The sequence below is a fragment of the Drosophila rhopaloa genome, unplaced genomic scaffold (assembly GCF_018152115.1).
Source record: "Drosophila rhopaloa isolate 14029-0021.01 unplaced genomic scaffold, ASM1815211v1 contig_178, whole genome shotgun sequence".
Taxonomy (NCBI): domain Eukaryota; kingdom Metazoa; phylum Arthropoda; class Insecta; order Diptera; family Drosophilidae; genus Drosophila; species Drosophila rhopaloa.
The window spans coordinates 4,301,470-4,324,376 of NW_025335059.1; the positions used below are offsets into that span (position 1 = coordinate 4,301,470).

The 22,907-nt window shown below is 43.7% G+C and overlaps 1 protein-coding gene across 1 annotated transcript; it reads left to right on the forward strand.

The window, feature by feature from the left end:
* The first annotated feature begins 414 nt into the window (after positions 1-414).
* Positions 415-21,203, forward strand: LOC108044136 (diacylglycerol kinase theta). Its single transcript, XM_044459199.1, is given in 19 exon segments — positions 415-745; positions 2,923-3,794; positions 10,203-10,282; positions 10,355-10,457; positions 10,918-11,024; positions 11,084-11,168; positions 11,249-11,449; positions 12,320-13,495; positions 13,498-13,851; positions 14,510-14,779; positions 14,851-15,280; positions 15,337-15,658; positions 15,728-16,010; positions 16,013-16,165; positions 16,248-16,523; positions 17,386-17,671; positions 17,772-17,928; positions 17,990-18,097; positions 20,364-21,203. Coding segments are annotated over 18 exon segments (4,683 nt in total). The 5' UTR covers positions 415-745; positions 2,923-3,682; the 3' UTR covers positions 20,544-21,203.
* Positions 21,204-22,907: the final 1,704 nt, after the last annotated feature.

Genomic DNA, 22,907 nt, shown 5'->3' on the forward strand with positions numbered 1-22,907 from the left:
ACTACAATAACGGTGTTTCTTTTGTACTATTTTCGTCCCCCAGCGTTTTGGCCACATTTATTAGAGGCTAAGTTGGCAGCTCTTCGACCAACAAATTGTTGATTTCATTTTTATTTGGGGGCGGGCGAGAGAGCCAGAAATTTAGAGAGAAAAAGAGAGAGAGAGCGACGGCACAAGCGCTGGCATCCTGCTCTCTCGCGCTCTCTGGCTAATGGGAGCTCCCCAAAATTTCCCCCTGTTTGTTGTTGGGCTCTTACGCACACAGGAACTCGAACCCACCACACTGCCGAGCGAGACGGAGCGAGTGGCCCCCCGTCGAGTGGGAGCAGGACGGAGCGTGAGCGCCAGGCGGAGCAGCGATAAAGGCGCTGCGCTGCGAGAAAGTTGCGGACCCGTCCGCAGAGCGCCATCGTCTTCAGCGGAGCACACACAGCAGCTAGGTGTGCTCTTCCGTACGTAACGGTTGCGGATTTTCACTAGATTTCCAATTCCACAGCCCAGCACACAGGAAAATTTTCACACATACGCAGCAGGCGGCGAAAGTGTGCAAGAAAGTGCACAAAAAAACACGTTAAAAGCTCGCGAAACTCGCGAACTCGGTTAAACTCTCCTTGTGCGGTGAATAATTTTCCATCCGGAGATGGAAAAGTTTGAAGTGCGGGGAAATCTAATGAAAAAGTAGAATCAGCGGCAGCAGCAGTGTGAAAATCGACTGTGCAAAGTTTTGCAGCTTCAAAAATGTATGGTACATAAAATTTCTCTCTCCAAAATCGCGAGTGTGTGTGTGAAAATTACGTTGTCATATGTGCCAAGTGCTGAATTTTCCAGGCCTGACTTTCCCTGCCAAAACGGTCTCCAAAACGAAATTAACTCCTTTGAGTGATTAACAATGAAAAAAAGACAAGGCCACTCGCTCACTAACCAACCAGATACATTTGTACATAATATATGATATACCTATATGTATCATTTATGGTGGCAAGGAATCAAGCCGCGCCAGCAAAAGAAAGAAAGAAAAAAATTCTCTATCTATTGCGATTTGCTCATGCGGCCCGAAAAGAGCGAAGCGCGCAGCACTGGGTGGGAAAGTGGGCGGCAAGTCCAGGGGAGCGGTGGGCGGCGAGGTCGGGGTGGGCGCCACCACGGCCCCAGTGGGTGCGAAGTACGGCCGCCGTGTCTACAGTTGTAGAGTGTGTGTGTACACAGCCTCTGAAATCTATATATCTCGCTTTTTTGGGCCCCCCATTAGCATCCATAATTTTCAGAATTTTTTTCCTCAGCCCAAAACAAAACAATAATTTCCCGAATAAAAGCAAAGCCGCAAAGTTTTCCATCACTCCCACCCCTCTCCTCCCGTTCATCGCATTTGTTGCAAAAATATTGCTCGTTGTGATTTATCCTTAAACTTGGCGACTTTCGTTAAACCGCTTCACCGTGGTGGAGTTGAGTTCGAGCGGCTGTGTGGTGGATTGGGAAGTGCGCATGACGCCAGGACATCGCCTGGTGGCCAGGATATATATATATATATATGGACACGGGAAACGGGTCCTGGACATTCCACGTCGTCAGGCTGGCTCCACACTCACAGTTGCGTCCCGAATAATAGTACTGCCAGGTCCAAGTTCAAAACACTTTGCACAAGTTTTCACTTAGCTAAAGTAAAAGGGCTAATTATACTATGTTTCTTCTGTGTTCAATTTTATATCTCGGGTATTTCGTTTTCAGGGATAAAATGATCCATCATAATTTTTTTATCCTTTATGGCATATTTCAGTTGTGAACAAATTTACGTTAAGAGTTCACAACCACAAACCTTAAATGCAAAAGAAAAATATAATTACAGCCTTATTCCAATCTTTCTATTTGTTTTCAAATATTTCCTTTAGTTCTTAAAAACTTGTATATCTTTTAGTAGTTTTTTTAAAATATCCGTCCGCTAATAACAGAAATTAAAGGTTTAATTTACTCAACAAATTCAGAAAAATGTTACACACATTATTAAGGAAAAGATTCTTACTCTCAAGGGCTATTATGCCGACCCTAACTGTTCGCATACACACACTGTGGATTTGTGTGCTTTCCGTTAGCTATCGTTTATTGTCATCAAGTTGAAAACTTCAAGTGTCGTTACCTTTGTTTCCGTCTATTATTAGGACCTGTATGATATAATATTTGACTGGATTGTCCTTGGCCATCTCCTCTCGCAGTGGGCGGTTTGGTGATGGGGGCTGATAAAGTGGATGGCGGTGGTAATTGGTTCATCACAGAACATGTTGCATACTTAAGGGCGCCGCGGCTATGGAAATTAAATGAATAGCGCTGGGAAAAATTAAGCAATGCAGTTCGGGCTTTCTCTCTGTCGCCTCCTCTCTTTCTTTCTCCCAGCAGTACACGCTGTTGATATCATATTTTTGCCACTTCTATTATTATATTGATGTCTACTACTTTTTTATGGTGCTGGTGCTCCAAGAATACTGGGAACTTTTTTAGCCAACTCACCACGCCTGACGCGTGCTTTCTCTCTCGCGCAGCCTGTTCCCTCTCTTTCTTTCACTCGCTTTTCCCTGTGGAAACTCCCGCTCTTGTGGATTTTATTATCGGGAAACATTTTCCTTTTTTTTTGGCTGTGCTGTTTTTTTTTTGTTGGGGGGTGCGGCGACCACGTATCAGCGCAGGAAAACGGAAAGTGGAAAGGCAAGGAAAGAGCGAAGTCGAAGAAAAACATTTTCCGAGCTGCTGCTGCTGCGGCCGTTCGTTTTTGGTAGTAGTAAAGTGAAGACCGCCCGCCGAGTGAAGTGTGCCTACGTGTGTGTTTGCGCCTGTGTCCAGTGCTATATCCAAAATACAAATAATAAATATATCCAAAATGGCACACACAAATGATGAAAATTTATAAATACCAATTATCCATTTTTTGTTTAGTGCAGCGCCAGATATTGTAAATAATTAACAGTAAAAACTCACCACCAAAGAAAGTTATAACCGAAAACGCTTAACCAAACCAAAGATGCATATATCTAAACCAAAATGATACATAGCCAATATGTATATAGAAACTAGTAACGATTATTAAAGTCAAATCGAGGAATTACACCGAACCCGGCAAGCAAATGTCCGGATAGGTTAGCCGCCACCTGACCAATGGATGAAAATGCAGCCTTCGTCGCCGTCACTTTCGCCGTCGTCACTTTCGCATCGCTTTTGTCAGCAGCAGCAGCAGCAACCACAGGAGAAGTTAGAAAAGCACCAGCAGCAGGATCAGAAGGAGCAGTCCAAGCTGGTCGGATTCTCGCCCTGCCACGCCCACGCCAATCGAACGCCCTCGGCCGGTACGGCAGCGCTGCCTCAGCTGGCGTCGACGCCCGCACCGGCAGCAGCGGCCTAAGTTGCCAAACGGAAAGAAGCCCACTTCGAAATAGCCCATCAAGACCGCAGCAACAGATATTGCAAGTGCAACACATATTGCAATTGCAGCAGCCACAAATATTGCAGCTCTAACTGCAACAGCGAGAGATATTGCAGCTGCAACAGCAACAGCAACTGAAATTGCAGCTGTAACAGCAACCTCAAGAAGGCCAACGCACAAAGCAACAGCTACGCATAAGGCAGCACAAAAAGGAGCAGGATAGACCGGAAGCGGAAGGACAGGAAGAGGGGCGGGCAGCGGACACAGGCAAACAAAATGGCGGATGGTGGGCATTCATTCGTGAAGAAGACATTTCATAAGCCAACATACTGTCACCATTGCTCGGATCTGCTCTGGGGCCTCATCCAGCAGGGATATATCTGCGAAGGTGAGTAGCAAAAACCATTCAATAATGCATATAAGTGTGGGGATCATTATTATTTGAAACCAGATAAGCTCTTTGACTTTGAATTTAATGTCACCTGAACCTATAAGCCTGTTTTGGTTGCCTGTAAAAACATACATATCTCTCTTAAAAAATTATCCAAAGCGTTCATAGATTCTTCCGAATCGGCATTTGTTTTTAATATGTCGGTTTCCTGTGCCTGTCTATCAGTTCTCGGTTTAGTTTCGACGGCCGCAATTGAAATAAGTTGTAATTATTGGGCACTAAACAGAACCGAGAAAAGGTAACACGCAAATCATCGAACGTCTTCAACGGCAGTGGCAGATGTAAAAATACATTTCGTCTAGTTTTGAAAATACTTTTTAAATTGCCATAAACTTGGAATGGAAATGCGGCCGCTGGTGATGGCGATGGGGAGGTTGTAAAAACAAAGACGTGCACAGGCATTACAATAAAACAGAAATGCAGGAAGAAAATGTCTAATAAACTTAAGACAAGAAAAGATTAGTTATTATTATGGGCGGGATTTTAGACAGTATTAATTACTTGGGTGTCTTTAAACATAATTAATCGTAGAGCATTTTAAAGGTTAATGATCTTGGGCGGAATTTTCATATACACTTAACACAATAATAATGATCTGTCAAAATTGTACAACAAATAGTGATAACGGTTGAACTATTAAACATCAAAAACAATAAATAACTAAAATTATATTAAGATCAATAGCTATTGCATTTGATGTAGTTTCTGGCTATCTAATTTGCGGTTTCCCAATAGAATTAAATAAGTTTTTCCCTGGCAGACTCAACGTCATCACCACATGACCAATGGGTCATCTATAGCTTGTGTAGATTGTATAGATTCTATAGATTGCACGGTCCGACAGGGGCACCATCTACATCCAACTTGTAGTATAGTATATGCTATAGTATGGTATAGGGGCAGCATCATCAGGCTATTTGCGGCCGAGAAGTGTGCGCGTTTGAACTTTTCCAAATTGTGCGGCTGTTGGCCGTGTCTGTCGTGACGTGAGCGGAGCGCCAACGACGTCATAGTCAGCTCCGATTCGTTGTGTATATATATGTATGCTCGGCTATATGTTTGTACCACTGCCATGGAAATCTATAAAACAGAGCACATCACTCGCCCAGCGCAATTTAAGCCAAAGCCATTGCGAATCGAATAGAATCGAAACGAAGTAGGGACAAAATCAGACTCGCAATCCACAAAATTGAGGCATCTGACTCTCCCAATGGGAAGCGTGTTAGGCGCCTCGCATCATGATGAATCTTCTCCGCTTTTCTTCTGTTTATTTATGCAATTTTGTTCATGGGATTTGTGGCTCTGGTTTTTGCTATTATTATAATTATCGCAAATCACGATTGCCATTTTATGCGGCCTTTGTGTTTACAGTTTCGACGAGAGTGCGCTTCTTTTGCCACTTCATAGCCACCCACGTTCTTCTCAAACTTTTCTAATTGGCAACATTAGCACTATTAACACTATGATAAAAGAACAAGAGTAGAGATTTTAAAAATATAATGTACTTGTAAGGCATATTAAAAGTGTATACCCATAATCAAAGTTTGAACAAAGTTTCTTGTTTTGATAGCAATGAGAAAGAAAGAAACCGATATAGTATATGAAATTGAATATACTTAAAGTATACATGTTGCAATTCTTTTAATGTAATGAATTCCTTTTAATAAGAAGAAAAGCAGTTGTATGTAAATGCTTATTTAGTACCAAAGCTGTTTACATCTTTTTGGTCTTTTTCAGCGAACCATGGTTTGTTGCTCTATTCACTTTAATGGCTAATGCGAGAGATCATAAAAGATAAAGACATGAATGAAAAAAAAAACCGAATTCCAAAAATGCACTCATTCGTTGATTCCACCATTTCGACAGAAATTTTATTGCCCTCGGCAGACAAACATCTCGAAATTTCGATATATTTTTTTTGCACTTGCCTATGACATTTTCAGTGCATTTTGGCACAGTGTTAATGGCGGTGAAAACATCCGATTTTTATATTAAGAAGTCATATACATATGTATGTTAATACCATATAGTATTGAGTGCGAAAAATATGTCAAATTTGCGTTGCATACCCTCGGGGGCGTAGCTCCTTTGCTGCACATCACGCATACGACGCGTAGGACGAATGGAAATGGCGCAGAGGCGTTTTAAAAGTGGGCGAATGATTCAAAACGCCTTCATAATTAAGTTTGAACCCTGGATAAAGCTGGAACTGCAGCTGCAGCTCTGCACCCCACGCAATTACCCAGAAAAAGACCAGAAATAGAGCTCAGGCTCTCTGACTCTAGAAACTAGGTCAAATGCGAAATGCACTCTCGTACACTGTGCAAAACACACACACACATTTGCAGCGCAGGCCGCAGGCGAATTTTGAATTGGTTTTTCAGGGGAAGCGGCGGCAGTGTGCAACAAGAGCAGCAGGTGCGCAACCAAATCAAATTGGATGCATGACCTGCGGGTGTGGGGGTGGTGCTTGAGATATCTACAAGCCGGTAGAAGCGCCCCTGAACCATCCACCTCAATGCAGCAACAACCCCAGCCCCACACCCCACCGATCCGGATCCGAATCTGAATCCGAGCGAGGTGCCCCTGCCGATAGCAGCGAAGGGCTAAAAGTGCGTCATCAATGGCCGCCATGGAATATGACGACGATGCCAGCGGAACCGAAAACCGAGTGGAGTGGGGGATTGATGTTTTTTGGAATGGGGGTGATGAATGGAAGGGGGACTTGCCTTGTTAATTGCCTCGTTGTCGACGCTGTTCATTCATAACCAAAGCGAATGGCGAACAACGAGAGCACCAACAGAGGCTAACCTTTAAAAGCGATCAATTAATACACTATTGCTTAATATTTGTATTGCGTAGGTGTAATAAAATAAGTAAATAATAATATAACGATAAGTTTTACAAATATCTGGCTTCTCTGGCTCTTAGAAAGCCATTGGCTTATTTGTATTATACATGGTAAAAACAATTACTTTTATAGGAAAGTTTTTTCTAGTTAATAATTAAATTGAATTTAAATTCGTATATGCTGTCTTCAATAAGGGTATTAAGAAAAGACTTTCGGGGTCGTCAGTTTGGCTGGCAAACCGAACAGACCGACTGGGAGGTGAGGAATTCGAAAGAATGATAAAGTGGGAGGGCACTGCTGACGTTGCAGGCCAGCCGGAAAAAATCTCCAGTCAAAAGTGCTTCCGACCATAATGAAATCAAGCCAAGTCCGATTAAATGTCAATTAAGCAGTGCAGAAGCCTATGCGTCTTAATGGGTGAAACTTATACTGCATAACTAATTTTACACAGAATTATGCTGTATTCTATAAATCTTAACCCCTCCCATTTTAAAAGTATCTAAAAATATTTTGCAATTTGCAGCTGAAATAGAAACTACATTTACTTCCATTTCAATCAGGAAAAAAGATTGCTCTGAAATTAAATTTATGATTCTGAAATTGCCTGACGTTGAGGTACAAAACGGAAAAGAAATGCGCGGCTGAAGTTCTTAGATATTAAATGTATACCTAAATAAGATAGTAATTTCGGTGATAGTTTTTAGACGTGAAGAAAGGATAAAAATCAGTCCTTTATTTATCAAAAATCATGGCCTACTTTCTGACAGATCGAATTTCAGGGAATTGAAATAAAATATTAAATTTAATTTTATCATTTTATTATTATTTTAGATTTAAAAATATGTTTGATAGTTTATTTTTATATATTGGGTACTCTTTTCTGACATTAGGGGAATATAATTTATGCGTTTTTGATATGCGCAATATAACTGAAACGTTGTAAATGTGTTTATGTGTGCATTTCCAGATATTTTTAATTCTTGGGAGTTCTTCTTCTTTAGCTTCCTGCTTTTGCCATGTACATATGTATGTACATACAATACATACATAGGTATGTTTCGGCTACACCTCAATCGAATTGTATAACTCTGCTCTGAGCAAATATCAATTTTAATTGTGCTTCCTCTTCACGCACTACGCATGTCAACTTCTGCGTATTCAATTGTCCCTAACTCCCTCTGCTTCTTCTTTTTCCTTTGTCCTTTTCCTCCGTTTATGTATTGGTGTGTGCTTTAAATTTGGCTTTGTGCTGCTGGTTCTTGTTCTTCTTCTTGATTCTCTTTTGTTATTCTTGGTTTTATTGCCTTTGGCCAAAAGGGAAAGAAAATGAAGCGAGGGAAAAGTAAAAGTGTGTTGAGTTTCCAACCCAAAATTTCCCCACACACACACACAGACAGCCATACAAAAGGAAAGCATAAAGAAAATCATTTCGAAAATTTCCCCATGCGTTGGCGTCGCTGTTTGTCTGCTTATGCTTATCTACACAAAAAAAAACGAAGAGAAGGAGGAAAAGAGAGCGAGAGCAAGCAGACAATTTTTGCTAGTATACATAATGCAGGAATGCAACAAAGTGGAGAATACCTACAAAAAAACACACTCCGATTTCAACCGCTGACCCACAGGGCGTATACATGCTCAGCTGTTGCTTCTGCACTTCCACCCATCCAATCACCCATCGCACGTGCAACAAAACAACAACAGACCGACAAAAAACTTGGAAAAAACTTAGGCCAGAGCGAGACGGATTGCTGGCTGAACGAAACTACAGTTATGTTTTGCATTTCCATTGCAGCGAGCATCACGTTTGTCCTTCTCCATCTCTCTTCATTTCACCCTGCTTGCACTGCTTGACGACGACTGCCCGCTGTTTTATTTATAAAACGGGCCAAAAACTAAAACACATTCACGAGTTCATTCATGACGTCAGCACTGCGCCTCAGGTCAGCGGCCTAGTTTTCAGCTTTCTTCCTCTCGCCACCCCCTGCTCTTTACTCCCCCTTTCCCCTTCCCCTGCGCACCACCACACGCAAAGATAATTATGCATTTATAGTACATACATACGAACGCAGCAAGTGTTTGTTTTTGTGTGCCGCCCCGACTTTTGTCTATGTGTAAATACAACTTTTACGGCGGGCTAAAAATAGAACTATGATATCTATGTTAAGTTTGGTGCACAAAAAACGCAAGCATACATATATATACATATAAGTATACATATATTTTTATAGAGAAGAGAGTGCTGTTTTTTTCCCAGTTTTCGGCTTTCTTTTCAAAAGTGCACTAAGAAAAAACACTGTAAGAACTTAGCGAACAGTTAGAAACTTTGCCAAATCAATCCATATTTCATTGTTAAGGAATCTTATCTATTTAAAAAATTTTTATTGATTTCTAGAAGGGATAAGAATATGGAAAATTTTAAACAATTAGTAGAATCAGAATCTGGTTGGTCTATTTAATGTCTTGCGAAATACTATTATAAAAATTTACATTTATTGATATAAGGTTGTTATCAAAAAACCATGGTTATTAATTATAGTTCTTATGTTACAAGATATTATTTTCCGTGCAGCAGGGATTCACTTGTCGCTCAGGTGGCAAACAAAAGGGACGGCCAGAGAGTGAATGAGGAAGATGAGTACACACCCGGGCTTTGTGCGTGCAGTTATCCTTGTGCCTTAGTTCAGTCCTCGTCCTCGTCCTCCCACACCCCTCTGTTCCATTGCCTTGGCCACTTAGCTCAGAGCTTGCCACTTGCGTCCCCTTTCCCCTCGACCCCCTTAGGTTGCCCTGCGGGGAACTTCAATGAATGTGCCGTCGTCCGTGAACTCGGCAACTATGAATGGCTTGCAGGCTGCCAATGACGCGGTGACTTTGCGGTTGCACGCAGGGGCGGAGTGGGGTGTGGCTTGCCAGGAGATCCATTTATAAAACGGTACTCTCAGGGGACATCAAACTTTTATACAGAAATCAGCCTTTTTAGATTTTAAAATGCAATAGTTGCTCTTCAAATCAAGGGGTTGAAACTATGCTTTTATCACTCTAATAGATAACCGATTTTATAATTTTCAAAAGATTATGTATATCAACTCGACTATCTTTAAAGGATTTTCTAGTGTCCTTAAATTTTTATTTTTATAGATATTTATATAGACTATAAACTATTTAAAACGATTAATTGAAGTGATTCCATTTGTTGTCGAGGTATATTACGTATACGTAATCCATTTTCGTTTATTCTTTCTTAATGTAAACAATTGTATTATTACATAGCTATAATACACAAGCCACTCGAGTACAAGCCGTATAGTTTTTAAAATATTTTTTCATCTGGCTCCCTTTTTTTCAATTGTTGGGGGATATTACGTATACGCAATGGCACATTTGCCTGGTCCATTTAGATAACAACTAGACATTGTAATCTCATTGAAATAACTTCTGAACTTCTACCGACACGTTGCATAACCACACCTCTTTCCCTGCTCCTCCACTTACAGTTTGCAACTTTATCATTCACGAACGATGTGTCAGCAGCGTGGTAACGCCCTGTTCCGGCATCGCTCCATGCATTATAAAGGTACGTAGCCAGCAGAGGCACTCGCATTCACAATTCAGAACGAATATAGCTGTCATGTGTCATCCCCCACAGAATCCCGTTGCCCATTGTTGGTCCGAGCCAACTCATCACAAGAGAAAATTCTGCACAGTCTGCCGTAAGCGATTGGATGAAACGCCAGCGGTGCATTGTTTAGGTAAGTGACAGTATATATGTATCGGTCCTCAGTTCCTCTATCCCCCGATGCCCCGATAATGGGTTTCGCAGCAGTCATGTTTCGTGTCAGTCACTTCTGTCCACTTATCGATCTGCGATCCATTGTTCGATGCTTCCATTGTTGCTATATAGATGTGTAGAACCAATATCTTGCCCATTTATATTTAACACTAAGTGTGAAAGTGCAAGCTTCAAATATATAATAATACATAACTTAAAATTGTCGTGTTTAAACATATACCTACCAATGCCTAAATCCTATTGTATAAGATTCCCATATTACGTTTATTACCACATAAGTATGCTAAGTTTTGGGCTACATGCGTTTATGTTAGCATAAGCCCCAAATAAGTGGTGCCTTTAAGTTTTCTTGACCATTTTGAGTTATTTATTCACACTTTCTTCATGATCGACTTATCTAATAATATAATTATCCACAGTCTGCGAATATTTCGCGCATATTGAGTGCCAAGATTTTGCCGTGCCCGATTGCACCGAGAATGCCACGTATGTGCCGGGCAAGGAGCTGCTTAATGTGAAGCATCAGGTGAGTGCATTTGCCAGTCTAGCCAGGATGAGTAATAATGACATATTTAATTCGAACAGCATCACTGGCGAGAGGGCAATCTTCCATCAACGTCCAAATGCGCCTACTGCAAGAAAACCTGTTGGTCCTCGGAATGTCTCACTGGTGAGTTGGCCACACGCTCACCCAAGCCACATTTAGAATATGTTTATGTGTTTTTACAACCACTCTTGTTTTACAACCAGGCTATCGCTGCGAGTGGTGTGGCATGACGACCCATGCCGGATGTCGCGTGTACCTGCCAACCGAATGTAATTTTGGTATTCTACAACCTATCTACTTACCTCCGCACTCAGTCTCGATTCCGCGCACCGAGGTGCCCATCGAGGCCATTATCGGCGTCCAGGTCAAATCGAAGACTTCGCTCGTGCGCGACTACTCGTGTCGTAAGTACATTTAGCCACCCTCATAGAGATACTCCGAGGATCTTAGCTATCCCAGGTCCTATCAAAATCAACTTCTTAATCGGCCAGATCCTGCACTGAGAAAAAGGAGGCAGCTGCAATATAGAATAGTACAATTTTTTGACTATAAATGTTCATCCATCGAGGTCAAGCCATTCAACCTTTTGTCAGTTAGGTTTAATTGAATGATAACTATTGGATCGAAATTGACAAGCAAAATAAATATAGTTTTAGAAAACTGGTAGTAAATATTTAAAGAAGCACACCTTAATATTCATATTTTTTTTTATTTTATTCAACATGTTCTTGAAAAAAGTTAAATTCCATTTTACTACAAAGGTTGAGATCAGATATTTATATGTAAAGAATTCTTCTTGTTTGTTAAGAATTAACAATTTTTTTAAATATAAAAAGCCCAGATTAAGGAATATGTTAAAATATTATCAAATTTGCATTCTAGATGACTCAATTTCTCAGTGCAGGCTGGCGCACTCACCTTCTATAGCGATGTAGCGATACTCACCCACCCCCAAAAAAGTTGCTATCGATGTTGTGTTGTGTGCACACTCCGATCACTGAAAAAAAACCGAAAACAATAACTCCAATGATCAGATACCACATCGCTCCAGCTCATCCAGCTCATTCAGATCATAGCAGACCACCACTCTCTCTCACTCCACCAATCCCACCGATGATTTTCTTCGATTTTCCCTATACTTTTTTGATTTTTGATTTATTTTTCGTTACGTTTTTTCTTTTCTTTTCTCTCTTTTGGGTTTTATGCAAAATATTTACGTTTTCGGTTGATTGATGATGTGTCTCTCTATGTGTGTGTTTGGGCGCCATCGGCAGCCAGTCCGGATTTGAGCTGCCCGATTCCGGGTGCGGGATCGGGGTCACTGGCGGGTCTCGGCCTGAAGGAGCTGCTCGAGCTCCACAGGCAAAGACGCGAACAATCGAAACAACATTTTCTCTTTTCCACACCGCCCACGCCCACCTCCTGTGGCTCCATCTCGCTCTGCCACTCGCCCACGCCCTCCTCCCTCACAGTCGGCGAGACGAGCAACGAGGCGGAACAGGATCGGGATCAAGATCGGGATCAGCCGGAGGAGGAGCTCGAGGAGGAGAACACGGAGCAGGACAGCGCCCTGCAGCTGACCACGTCCACGTCGAATGTGGTCGGCAATCTGCAGAAGTCGCCCTCGGCCAACTCATCGCTGCACCTGCTCTACACGAATCTCTTCCGGAAACTGGGTCAGGGCAAGCGGAGGCGGAAACGGGGCTCCTCCGGTGGGGCGATCTCGCCCAGCGAGGACGAGGACGATGTGGACGGCGGTGTCTGTGATATAAGCGGTGGCGATCTCAGCGACGACTACGACCACTGCGACGTGGCGCTGCGCCGGCGATCCCTGCGCAGCCGGCAGCCACGGGACGTCAGTGAGACGGACTACCACGGGGATGCCGAGGCAGAGGCCGAGGGCGAGGCGGAGACGGTGCCGCGGGAGAGCTGCTACGAGACCTCGGACACGGGCGGCGAGCTGACCAACACCGACGACCTCGACAGTAGCCTTAACCTGATCAGCAACCTTAGCTATAATAGTAGTAACAACAGCAACGCCTCCAATGCCCCGGGAGGAGGAGCTGCACCCGCCACCAAGCCAACTATCACCTCCACCACCACCACCACTGCCCCGGGAAAGTCCGGACACGCCTTGAGCGTCCAGGGCGGACGCCAGCAACCCAAGACTGGGGCTCTGGCCCAGGCCAGGCCCAAGCCCATACTCATGCCCAAGCACAAGGCGCAGGGCAAGGGTGGCTCCCTCAGCTCGCCGCTGTCCAACTCCAACTCCAGTGATTGCTCTTCGGCCTCGCCCTCGGCTCCGGCGACCCTGCTCCAGCTGTCGCCGGTGGGCAGAAGCAAGTCCTTCCAGGAGTCGGCGGCCATTGCGGCCGTGTCGCGGTACAAGAAGTACGGACGCGGCCTGTTCCAGCGCCGACGCTCGAAGAGATCGCCCAAGAATGCGGCCGGAGCGGGGGCAAGAGCAACTACAGCCTGGACAGGCTGTCGCAGAACATCGAGATCACCATCCAGGACGAGGATGGCAACTACCAGCCGTACGACGACAACTTTCACATGCTGGCACGTCGACTGGACGCCACCGATGTGGACGACGATGTGGGCTTCGAGGATCTCTACCTGGACGACCGGCCGAGCGGGGCCAGCGATGATCTGGCCTTCGCCGGCGACATCAGCGACGGCGGGGCCAGTAGTCGGTCCAGGGCCAGCGATGCCAGCGATGGTCATGTCCTGGGTCGGCTGCTCCGCCAGGTGCGGCATGGCCTCTCCGTCGGCTGGCGCAAGCCGCGCTACCAGAAGCGCAGAGGTGACTAGCCAACCGTACTCCTTTCACTTCTCTTTGTCTCTCTGTCTCAGTCCCTGCTAACAGAAGGATCCGGGTCTGGGTTTCGACTGGTCCTTAGTTTGCGCTAACCACTGCGTTTTGGTTTTGGTTTTGGTTACCCCGTTCCTTTTTCGTTGAGCCACCAAGCCACTTCCCACTAATCGCTAACCATCGAACCACTTATCATCCGCACCATTCCGCCCCACATTGCAATGCCACTAATCATTAACACCCGCATAACCGCATGATAAACACTCGGAAAAATATGTATTTTATAATTCATAACTAAAGAACAACATTTAAGAATAGGTTTTTTTTTATTGCCACTTTCTTATAACTTTAGACCGGTAAAAGTTTTCTGTAACATTTTGCTTATGTTTTCACCATGAAAAAGAAAAATATTATATTGTGTCATTTAAAACTGTTTAACTTAAAGATAAATTTATTAAGATGATACCTTTTCAAATTTGTATCACTATGCAAAAACAATGCTTGTTGTTAAAATAGTTGTATAGTGCACATTTTTCCGAGCATCACTAAGTATCTAAAACTAGGCCGAGTCCGCTTTTGTTGCTACTAAAAAATGCCTGTCCCAGTGAGGATCTGGCCAGTTACTGACCCCCATTCCTGTGACCCCCAGCACGCAGCATATCCGAGGAGTTCAGCAGCGGCGACACGCCCCGTTTCAAGGACGAGGAGTCGGCCAGCAAGACCGAATCGGGCCATGGACCTAGTAGCAGTGGAGCAGGTGGCGGCGGAGCAGGAGGCTCCTCCGCAGCTGGTGCATCGTCATCGGCTGCCGGTGGTTCCTCTGGACACTATAGACCCGACTCCGGCTCCGGTCACAAGTCGGATAAGTCGGAGAAGGATCGCGAAAAGAAGGAGAAGGAGCGCGAGGAAAAGGATATAGGTAAGACGTGAATATGGAATACATTTAATGGGGAAGCCCCTCTTCAACATCATCTTAAATGGTATCCACAGAGATGATCAAGGTGTTCGATGGCAACAACTCATTCCGACGCCAGCAGTACCGGGTGATCATCGTGCAGCGCACTTATACGCTGGAGCAGCTGCTGACCACCGCGCTGCGGGCATTCCACATCACGCGCGACCCGCAGGCCTTCTACCTGACCGACCTGTACGCACCGGCGGGCATGGAGGACACCCCGATGCTGGACCCCACGCCCGTGCTGAACCTGACGCACCTGGAGGGCAAGCGGCCGGCCATTTACCTTCGGTTCCACGACCGCGACCGCGGCCACGTGCGCGTCTACCCCGGCAAGCTGCAGTGCTCGATGCTGGAGGATCCCTATGTCAGTGTTCCTGTAGATAATAGCACAGTTATTAAGGATTTGATACGCGACGCCCTGGACAAGTTTGGGCTGCAGGATAACCAAATACAGGACTACAGGTGCGTTTCCAACCCTGCAGTCCTAAAAGCTCTTTAACTTATCTTTTTTTCTACAGGTGCTCGGAAGTGCTGCTCGATCGTGGTGTGACCGAACGCATCTTGTCGTGGAACGAAAGGCCCTGGGATATTATGAAGCAGCTGGGCAAGGACTCCATTCGCCAGATGGAACTGATGCGGTTCTACATGCAGCACAAGCAGGATCCGCACGGTCCCAATATCGCGCTGTTCGTGGGCAACCTGCCCACTGGTCTCTCGCAGCGCAACTACGAGCAGATCCTCAACAAGTACGTAACAGACGAGAATAAGTTCATCAGCATCGGACCCATCTACTATGAATACGGCTCCGTGGTTCTCACCTTCGAGGACTCCATGAAAGCGGTGGGTCATTCAAAAGTAGCCCCAAAAAGGGAGCCCTATTCATGTGTTGAATGCGTATGTATCTTGCAGGTTCGCGCCTTCTACAATCTCCGCGAGACCATAATCGAGGACAAGAAGCTGCTGGTGCTGCTCCTGCCAAACATTGAGCCCAGCATGGTGCCCTCCGATGTGAGGCCCCTGCTGGTCTTCGTCAACGTGAAGTCCGGCGGTTGCCAGGGATTGGAGCTGATCTCGAGCTTTAGGAAACTGCTGAATCCCTACCAGGTCTTTGACCTCGACAATGGCGGTCCTCTGCCTGGGTAAGTCCAATTCGTGTAGTTCCTTTTATTAACCACTAATCTTCTTGATATACTTTCAGATTGTATGTATTCCGGCAAATAACCAACTACAAGATTCTGGTTTGCGGTGGCGACGGCACCATAGGATGGGTGCTGCAGTGCCTGGATAACGTGGGCCAGGACTCAGAGTGTTCCAGCCCACCTTGCGCCATAGTGCCCCTGGGAACTGGTAAGTGTAGAAGTATATTTTTGTGTAGTTGTAATACAAAATATAACTAATCGTTCACTATCAACCATTCAAACTCGTGCAGGCAACGATTTGGCTCGCGTTTTGTGCTGGGGCTCCGGCTACACCGGCGGTGAGGATCCACTGAATCTGCTGCGCGACGTCATCGAGGCGGAGGAGATCCGGCTGGACCGCTGGACGGTTGTCTTCCATCCGGAGGACAAGCCCGAAGAGCCGGCCATGAAGGCGCCCTCGCAAACAACCGGTAAGAAGAAGAAGGCACACCAAGCACACCTATCGCAATCGCAACAAACCAATCAGCATCATCAATTACCGGCTCTGACATCGAGTGATATATCAGGTCATTTGGTGTTTTCAAAACTTCGTTCGTGTGTTCTTTCTTTACGTAACATCCTCGTAAATCCGTCCAGTGTCTAACCCCACAGATTCCAACCCGATTGTCCTGTCCCAGTCCTTCACCTTGACCCAACACTTTTCTTTTGTGTTGTAATTGAATACGTGCCTTTACTGAATTCCAATTCGGCTGTAATATATCGCTGGTTTCCCACAAAACCACTATACGATATTAAAGTCTGTACAAATATTAAGCAATAAATAAGTGTCGAAAGTATATTCGAAACATTTTTGTAAAACTTATGAACAACCAAGTAATTAATATATTCAAAGTAAACCTAATAATTCTAGTTAGAACTATAAATATTCTATAACTCGAACTATTTGTAATTTCAAAAGATAGTTTAATAATTTGATTAAAATCTTTAACTAATACATTTTTATAGCAGATAGATACTAGTTCAAGTTATAGAAGTTGTATAATAAGTAATACATACTAATTTAATAGAACTGTTACTACGGTTCTATGTACAAAAAAATCGCCTCACTTTACCCTAAGATCCCCATTTAAGCCCATTTTGGTACCTGATGATAAATGCTGTTTAGTTTTGATGTGTACAGATAAATACCTAAGTAGATTTGCATGTCTAAAATCCCATAAGTGTTTCATAAAAGGTAAGAAAAACGCAAAAAAGTCAAAATTCAAGACACTAAGCGGTCCTACCAAAAACTTGGGTAAATTAATTATGTATATTTAGTGGGTATCATCCACCTCGATGTTGTGAGTTAAATGTTCGGTGTCCCGTCTCAATGTGTTATTTCAAAATGGCGAGACTAAAGAAACTAACCCATCTTCGTAATCTATCCAGGCGGTGCCCAGAACGAGGACAACTCACAGATCTTCGTGATGAACAACTACTTCGGCATTGGAATAGATGCGGATCTCTGCCTGGACTTCCACAATGCGCGAGAGGAGAATCCCAATCAGTTCAATTCGCGGCTACGCAACAAGGGCTACTATGTGAAGATGGGCCTGCGGAAGATCGTGGGTCGCAAGGCCGTTAAGGATCTGCACAAGGAGTTGAAACTGGAGGTCGATGGCAAGGTCGTGGAATTACCACCCGTCGATGGGATTATCATCTTGAACATTTTAAGGTAAGCTAAGAAGAAATTGATTGCTATTTTGTTTGTTACATTATTTTGTATTACTTTATGATTATGAATAAACATTAAAAACATTATTACCCTTTTCCAGCTGGGGCAGCGGTGCCAATCCCTGGGGTCCCGACAAGGACGATCAGTTCTCCACGCCCAACCATTACGATGGCATGCTGGAGGTGGTGGGCGTCACTGGTGTGGTCCACTTGGGTCAAATCCAATCCGGAATACGTACGGCTATGCGCATAGCTCAGGTAAATTCGAACTAGATTGCAACTAGATTTCACATAACTAAATCACAAATCTCAACCGCAGGGTGGTCATATCAAGATACACTTGAATACTGACATGCCCGTTCAGGTGGATGGAGAGCCCTGGATCCAGAGTCCTGGCGATGTGGTCGTCCTCAAGTCGGCCCTTAAGGTAAGTGGGTCCATTCGGACTTGGATTTCGCCTTTGCCGTTTCCCTGCATGTATCTGCTAATCCTTTGTTCCATCGCATGCCTGCTTCTTAAAATTACCCTCATTTCCTGCTTAAATTTACACATAAACATAACAAATTTAACTCATGCCAAAATATGCGCTTTTCTTACCTTTATTGTTTTTGAATTTCAGACCACACTTTTAATTTACCTATCAAATGATTTGATTTTTATTGATACACCCTCTAACGAAAAATAATTGAATCAAAATCCACAGAGCATACTTGACAGTTTAAATTTAGATTTAAGTCATATTTAGGCGCAACACAAAGAGCCACAATTAGGACATAAAATAAGGAATGCCTGTCGTTTTATTTCCTTAGTCTCACAATGACGAAAACTAATTGTTGATTATTAAAAAAATATGGCAATCGGTAGATGTTTCTAAGAAATATGTCAAGGATCGGGCGAATATTGGAAATTACGAGTATAATAAGAATATACTATATAATTCAAATTTTAAATGTTCTGAATTTTAATTTATAAAGTTACCATAAAAGTTAGAAATAAAAATTATATTGATAGACTGAAAACATAAGCCCGAATACAAAGCTCAACAACATAAAAAAAATGGATTATCAATTTTTGGAACTTACGAAAATTCAACCGATTGTCATCGAATTAAAAAACAAAATAAAATTTTTTTACGTGTGCGTTGGATATGCGTGTTCTGTATGTTAAACTTGTAATTTGTCCCCTGGTAAATCCCGCCCGATGTGTCGTAATTAAATAATAGAGCACACAACACCCGAAACACCTCGAGCCACCCCTAACCATGTAAAATAGCCACGTTTTTTCTGCATTTTTCATTTGTTGATGGCAGTCCAAAAAAAAAAATTAAAAACTAATGAAATCGGCAAAAAAAAAAATAACTATGTAGCGTTATAAAATGTTTCTCTGTTTGATGTGCGTGTGCCTGTGTGTATGTCGGATTTGACAATGTGTGTGTTTTACGCTATATATCTAGGCCACCATGCTGAAGAAAACGAAGAGTAAGCGCCGTCTCACCGAGCCGCATATCTCGCCGGCGGTACTGAGTCTTTCAGTGGCTCAGCAGGGATCGGGATCGGGATCCGGATCGGTATCGGGATCCCCGCAGTCCCAGTCGCAGCAGCAACTGCAGCAGCAGCAGCAACAGCAGCTGGCCGAAAATGGGGAAAAGGAGGCTTCGATGGCCCTACCTGCCGGCTTTGGCAGCACATAGAGCTTGGCTACTGGGCTGCGATATTGGTTCTCCTGTTTCAACCCATAAAACCAGATAGCCAGATAACTCAATAACCCTCGAAAAGTATAACCACCCATAACAGATCAGCAGAAATAATGGCCAAATTGTAACCGCAAATCGAATATTTAAACAAGAGCAAAACTCCAATGCGAAAGCCAATAAAACTTTATCTTCCACAAGCGAGAAATAGCGTTAACAAGCCAAAAATGAAAAAATAGAAAAAAAAAGAAATTTAAAGTAAAAACTAAAAAATAGTTGTAAATAAAATTTGGTGCTGTCGAGCTCTAAATACTTTGAACCACCACCCAGAAACACACACCACCCACCAAACCAACCACCCACTGCACAAGAAGAACTGTGACCACCGCTATTGAACTTGAACTTAGCTTACTGAAGCCACCACAATCCACCTCAGTACACACCATACGAGAACACACCACACACACACAAAGCAAGCCACTGCGTCTAGAAGTTGTCCACAATATTTTTTTTTATTTTTATGCGATACTTTTCTTTAATTTTTGTTTTAAGGAACTTGGTCAAATTTGTTTAAATTTCCATTTCCGCTTCCGTTCCGTTTCTCAAATGCAAGCTTTCGTAATCCATCATTCAATATCGAAATATGTATAACCGAAACCATTTAGTTGATTGAGTTCCGTTGCATTTTGCCTGATTTCTCAGCTAGCTTTTGAAGCACTTATAACGAACCTAAGCTAAGGCAAACGAAATTTATTTCCTTTACGTTAACGCTCTATTTTCTTACTCTCTTTTTCTCTCTAACCAAATGAAAATACACAAAATCACACGATTACCAAACCAATGCGAACCAATTAATTCTGTGAAAACAAATATTTTAACTATAATTAATGCACCGGACGCTTTGCCTTTCAAATTTCCCCCTCTTTATAACTGTTAAAACAACATATAATTTAACGACGATAACATTTAAAAACAAAATGAAAATGATTACCGTTGACCGCAGGCCACCATGTTGAAAAAGAACAAGCTTAAAATGAAACGGAGGAACACGGAACCCACCATGATGGTGGCCGGCTCGGCCGCCCCTCCCTTGTCCTTGGCTCTGCCGCCCAGTGTGGGCGAGGTGGGCGTGGCCGGGGAGGGGGCCGAGGGCGACGGCAGTACGAACAACACGGATTTCTGAATATGGTACAGCGAGCGTCTGATTTAACGTGCTAATTCCAGCGCAGAACCAAACTGCACCCTACACCCCACAGACACCCCCACCCACGATAAGCCCACCCGATCCCCCACCCAACCAGCAGCAGCAACAGAAGCAAAAGGAGCAGGAGCAGAAGCCACTAGCCATTTCAGCAGTCCATAGTCCATAGTCCACACTAAACCAAACAGCAGGCAACTCGAAAATCAAAAGCTGTAATCAAAATTACATTGTATAAAGGAGTCCAGTCCAAATAATTAGATCGGATTAGATTTAGCAGCTCTGCAAACCCGACCGCCTTTCCACGTCTGAAATAAGTACGTTAAACTCAAACAGCTCGAACCAACACTGTCCGCAGGCCACGCCAAAGCTAAAAATAGAGCTGCGGGCAGGCAGAAACGAAACTAATTCAAATGTAAAACACAAACAATAGAGGGTATAGTGTAAAGAAAAGATATTTAATTCCAAAACACTCAGCAATAGTCTGGCCAAAGTTGTATCAAATTCAAGTTCAATTATGTTCCTTCTCGTTTTGTTCCTATGTAAGCAACAGCAGAAACCGATTAGTGATACCGTTAAACAGAGAGAAGCGCAAGCAGTAGTAAAAAAACAGGGAAAATGAAATACACAAAAAAAGAAAAGAAACAAAGAAGAGTAAAGCTAAGGCTAGAGAAACCCAAGAAACAAAACAAAAAGTACAAAATTGTTGAAAATTGTTTGTTATAACTAAATGAAATCGCGTAAAAACCAAGTGAAAACCCCCCAATTATGAAAAACAAAGAAGAATGCTATCACCAACTAGGTAAATATTGTTGTGTTCCAGCGAACCCAGCGGTTCCGAAACCAACGGATAAAAAAAACACCCAGCCAGGTCAAGATTCAAACGTACAGCAGATGCGGGAAAATTTATACGAAACTTTTTTTTTGTTGTGGTTCGATTTGATATTGAAAATTTGGAGAAGGGAAAAAGCTGCAAATTGCATAGTTGGCTAACTACTAATTGGGACGAAAAAATTGGAAACCACAGGCGGGCCTAGCTTGCCCTGTTTGCCATTGAATTAAATGGAACACCTTTGGATTGTGCAATTGGTATGAATTTTCTCCGCTGCTGTGCGCCAAAAAACAAAAATAAGTGAAACCACGCGAAATAGAAAAATGCATTTTCGAGAGTAGGCAACGGCATCGCAAGTATTTCACCTGCATTTGTCTAAAAACAAAAAGAAAGAAAACCAACTTATTTTGGATGTGAACTCCGCCTAGAGGAATGGGGAGACACAAAATCCGAAAACTACAATTTCAACTTTAAAGCGCTTATAAAGAAAAAAATTTTTGAAAGTTTTATAACTAATTTTACATTACGTCTTATGTGAACGACACACACACACATATACACGCCACAAACGATGTGAGGGATGGAGGCCAGGGCGGGGTCGAGTGCGGATCCCCCGCCCAAGCGACTATTCGCCTGCGCACTCGGCTCATCCCTGGCACACTACACAAAGTGACGACGTGGTCCAGTTGGGTGCGGGAATAGCCGGATCACACAGGGAGCGGGACGCACCCGGCTGCCGGCCCGCCGCCCACACAAGGTCACACCGCGGACACACGCCCACAAACAGACAAGAGTTTTTCCCCCCAAGCCTTCATACACGCACTGCCATGGAAAGGTCACGGAAATCGCATGGCAGTGTTCACCAAAAACCAAATCCAGGCCCATTCTGCTGGCTCCGCCCTCAGGTCCGGATTCTAAGTCGGATGGGGGGGTGGGGTGGCGGCAGGGCGGGAGTTTGAGCTTAACACACCAAAAACAAAAAAAGAAGAAAAACACCACCCTTTGCGTTCTGCTTATCACCTCCGGCTGCGATTAAGGGGCTCAGTGCCTGGGGTTAATCGGAGCACACTCGACCGATTTCCGTGACATACGTCTCTGCTCTTCTGGCAGAGATCGGAGGACACGCCCGGGGCCGCCAGTCGTCGGCTATGCAATGGATTGAACGAAACATGCGCCAGAGCCAATTTTTATATTTGACCATTAAAAACCTATGATTTTGCTTTACAATTCGACCCACAATCATCCCAGATTGCGTTGCCTTCGACGCTTTAGGCTCCGCGGCGTCGTCATCCGGCCCATCCTCCAGGATGCCTTCCAAAATTGGCATCTACTGGATCGATTAGCCCCCAGCAAATTGAATCGCAGCCCGCAGGAGATTTGGTTTATATCGCCTCATTTCGTACAAAGAGAAACCGCAACAAGAACACACTGCACATCGTTTTTTACACCCTTGCGTTATGTTTTTTAAATGTATTTAAAAGAAAAAAAAAGAAAGATATAAAACAAAATATGAAAAA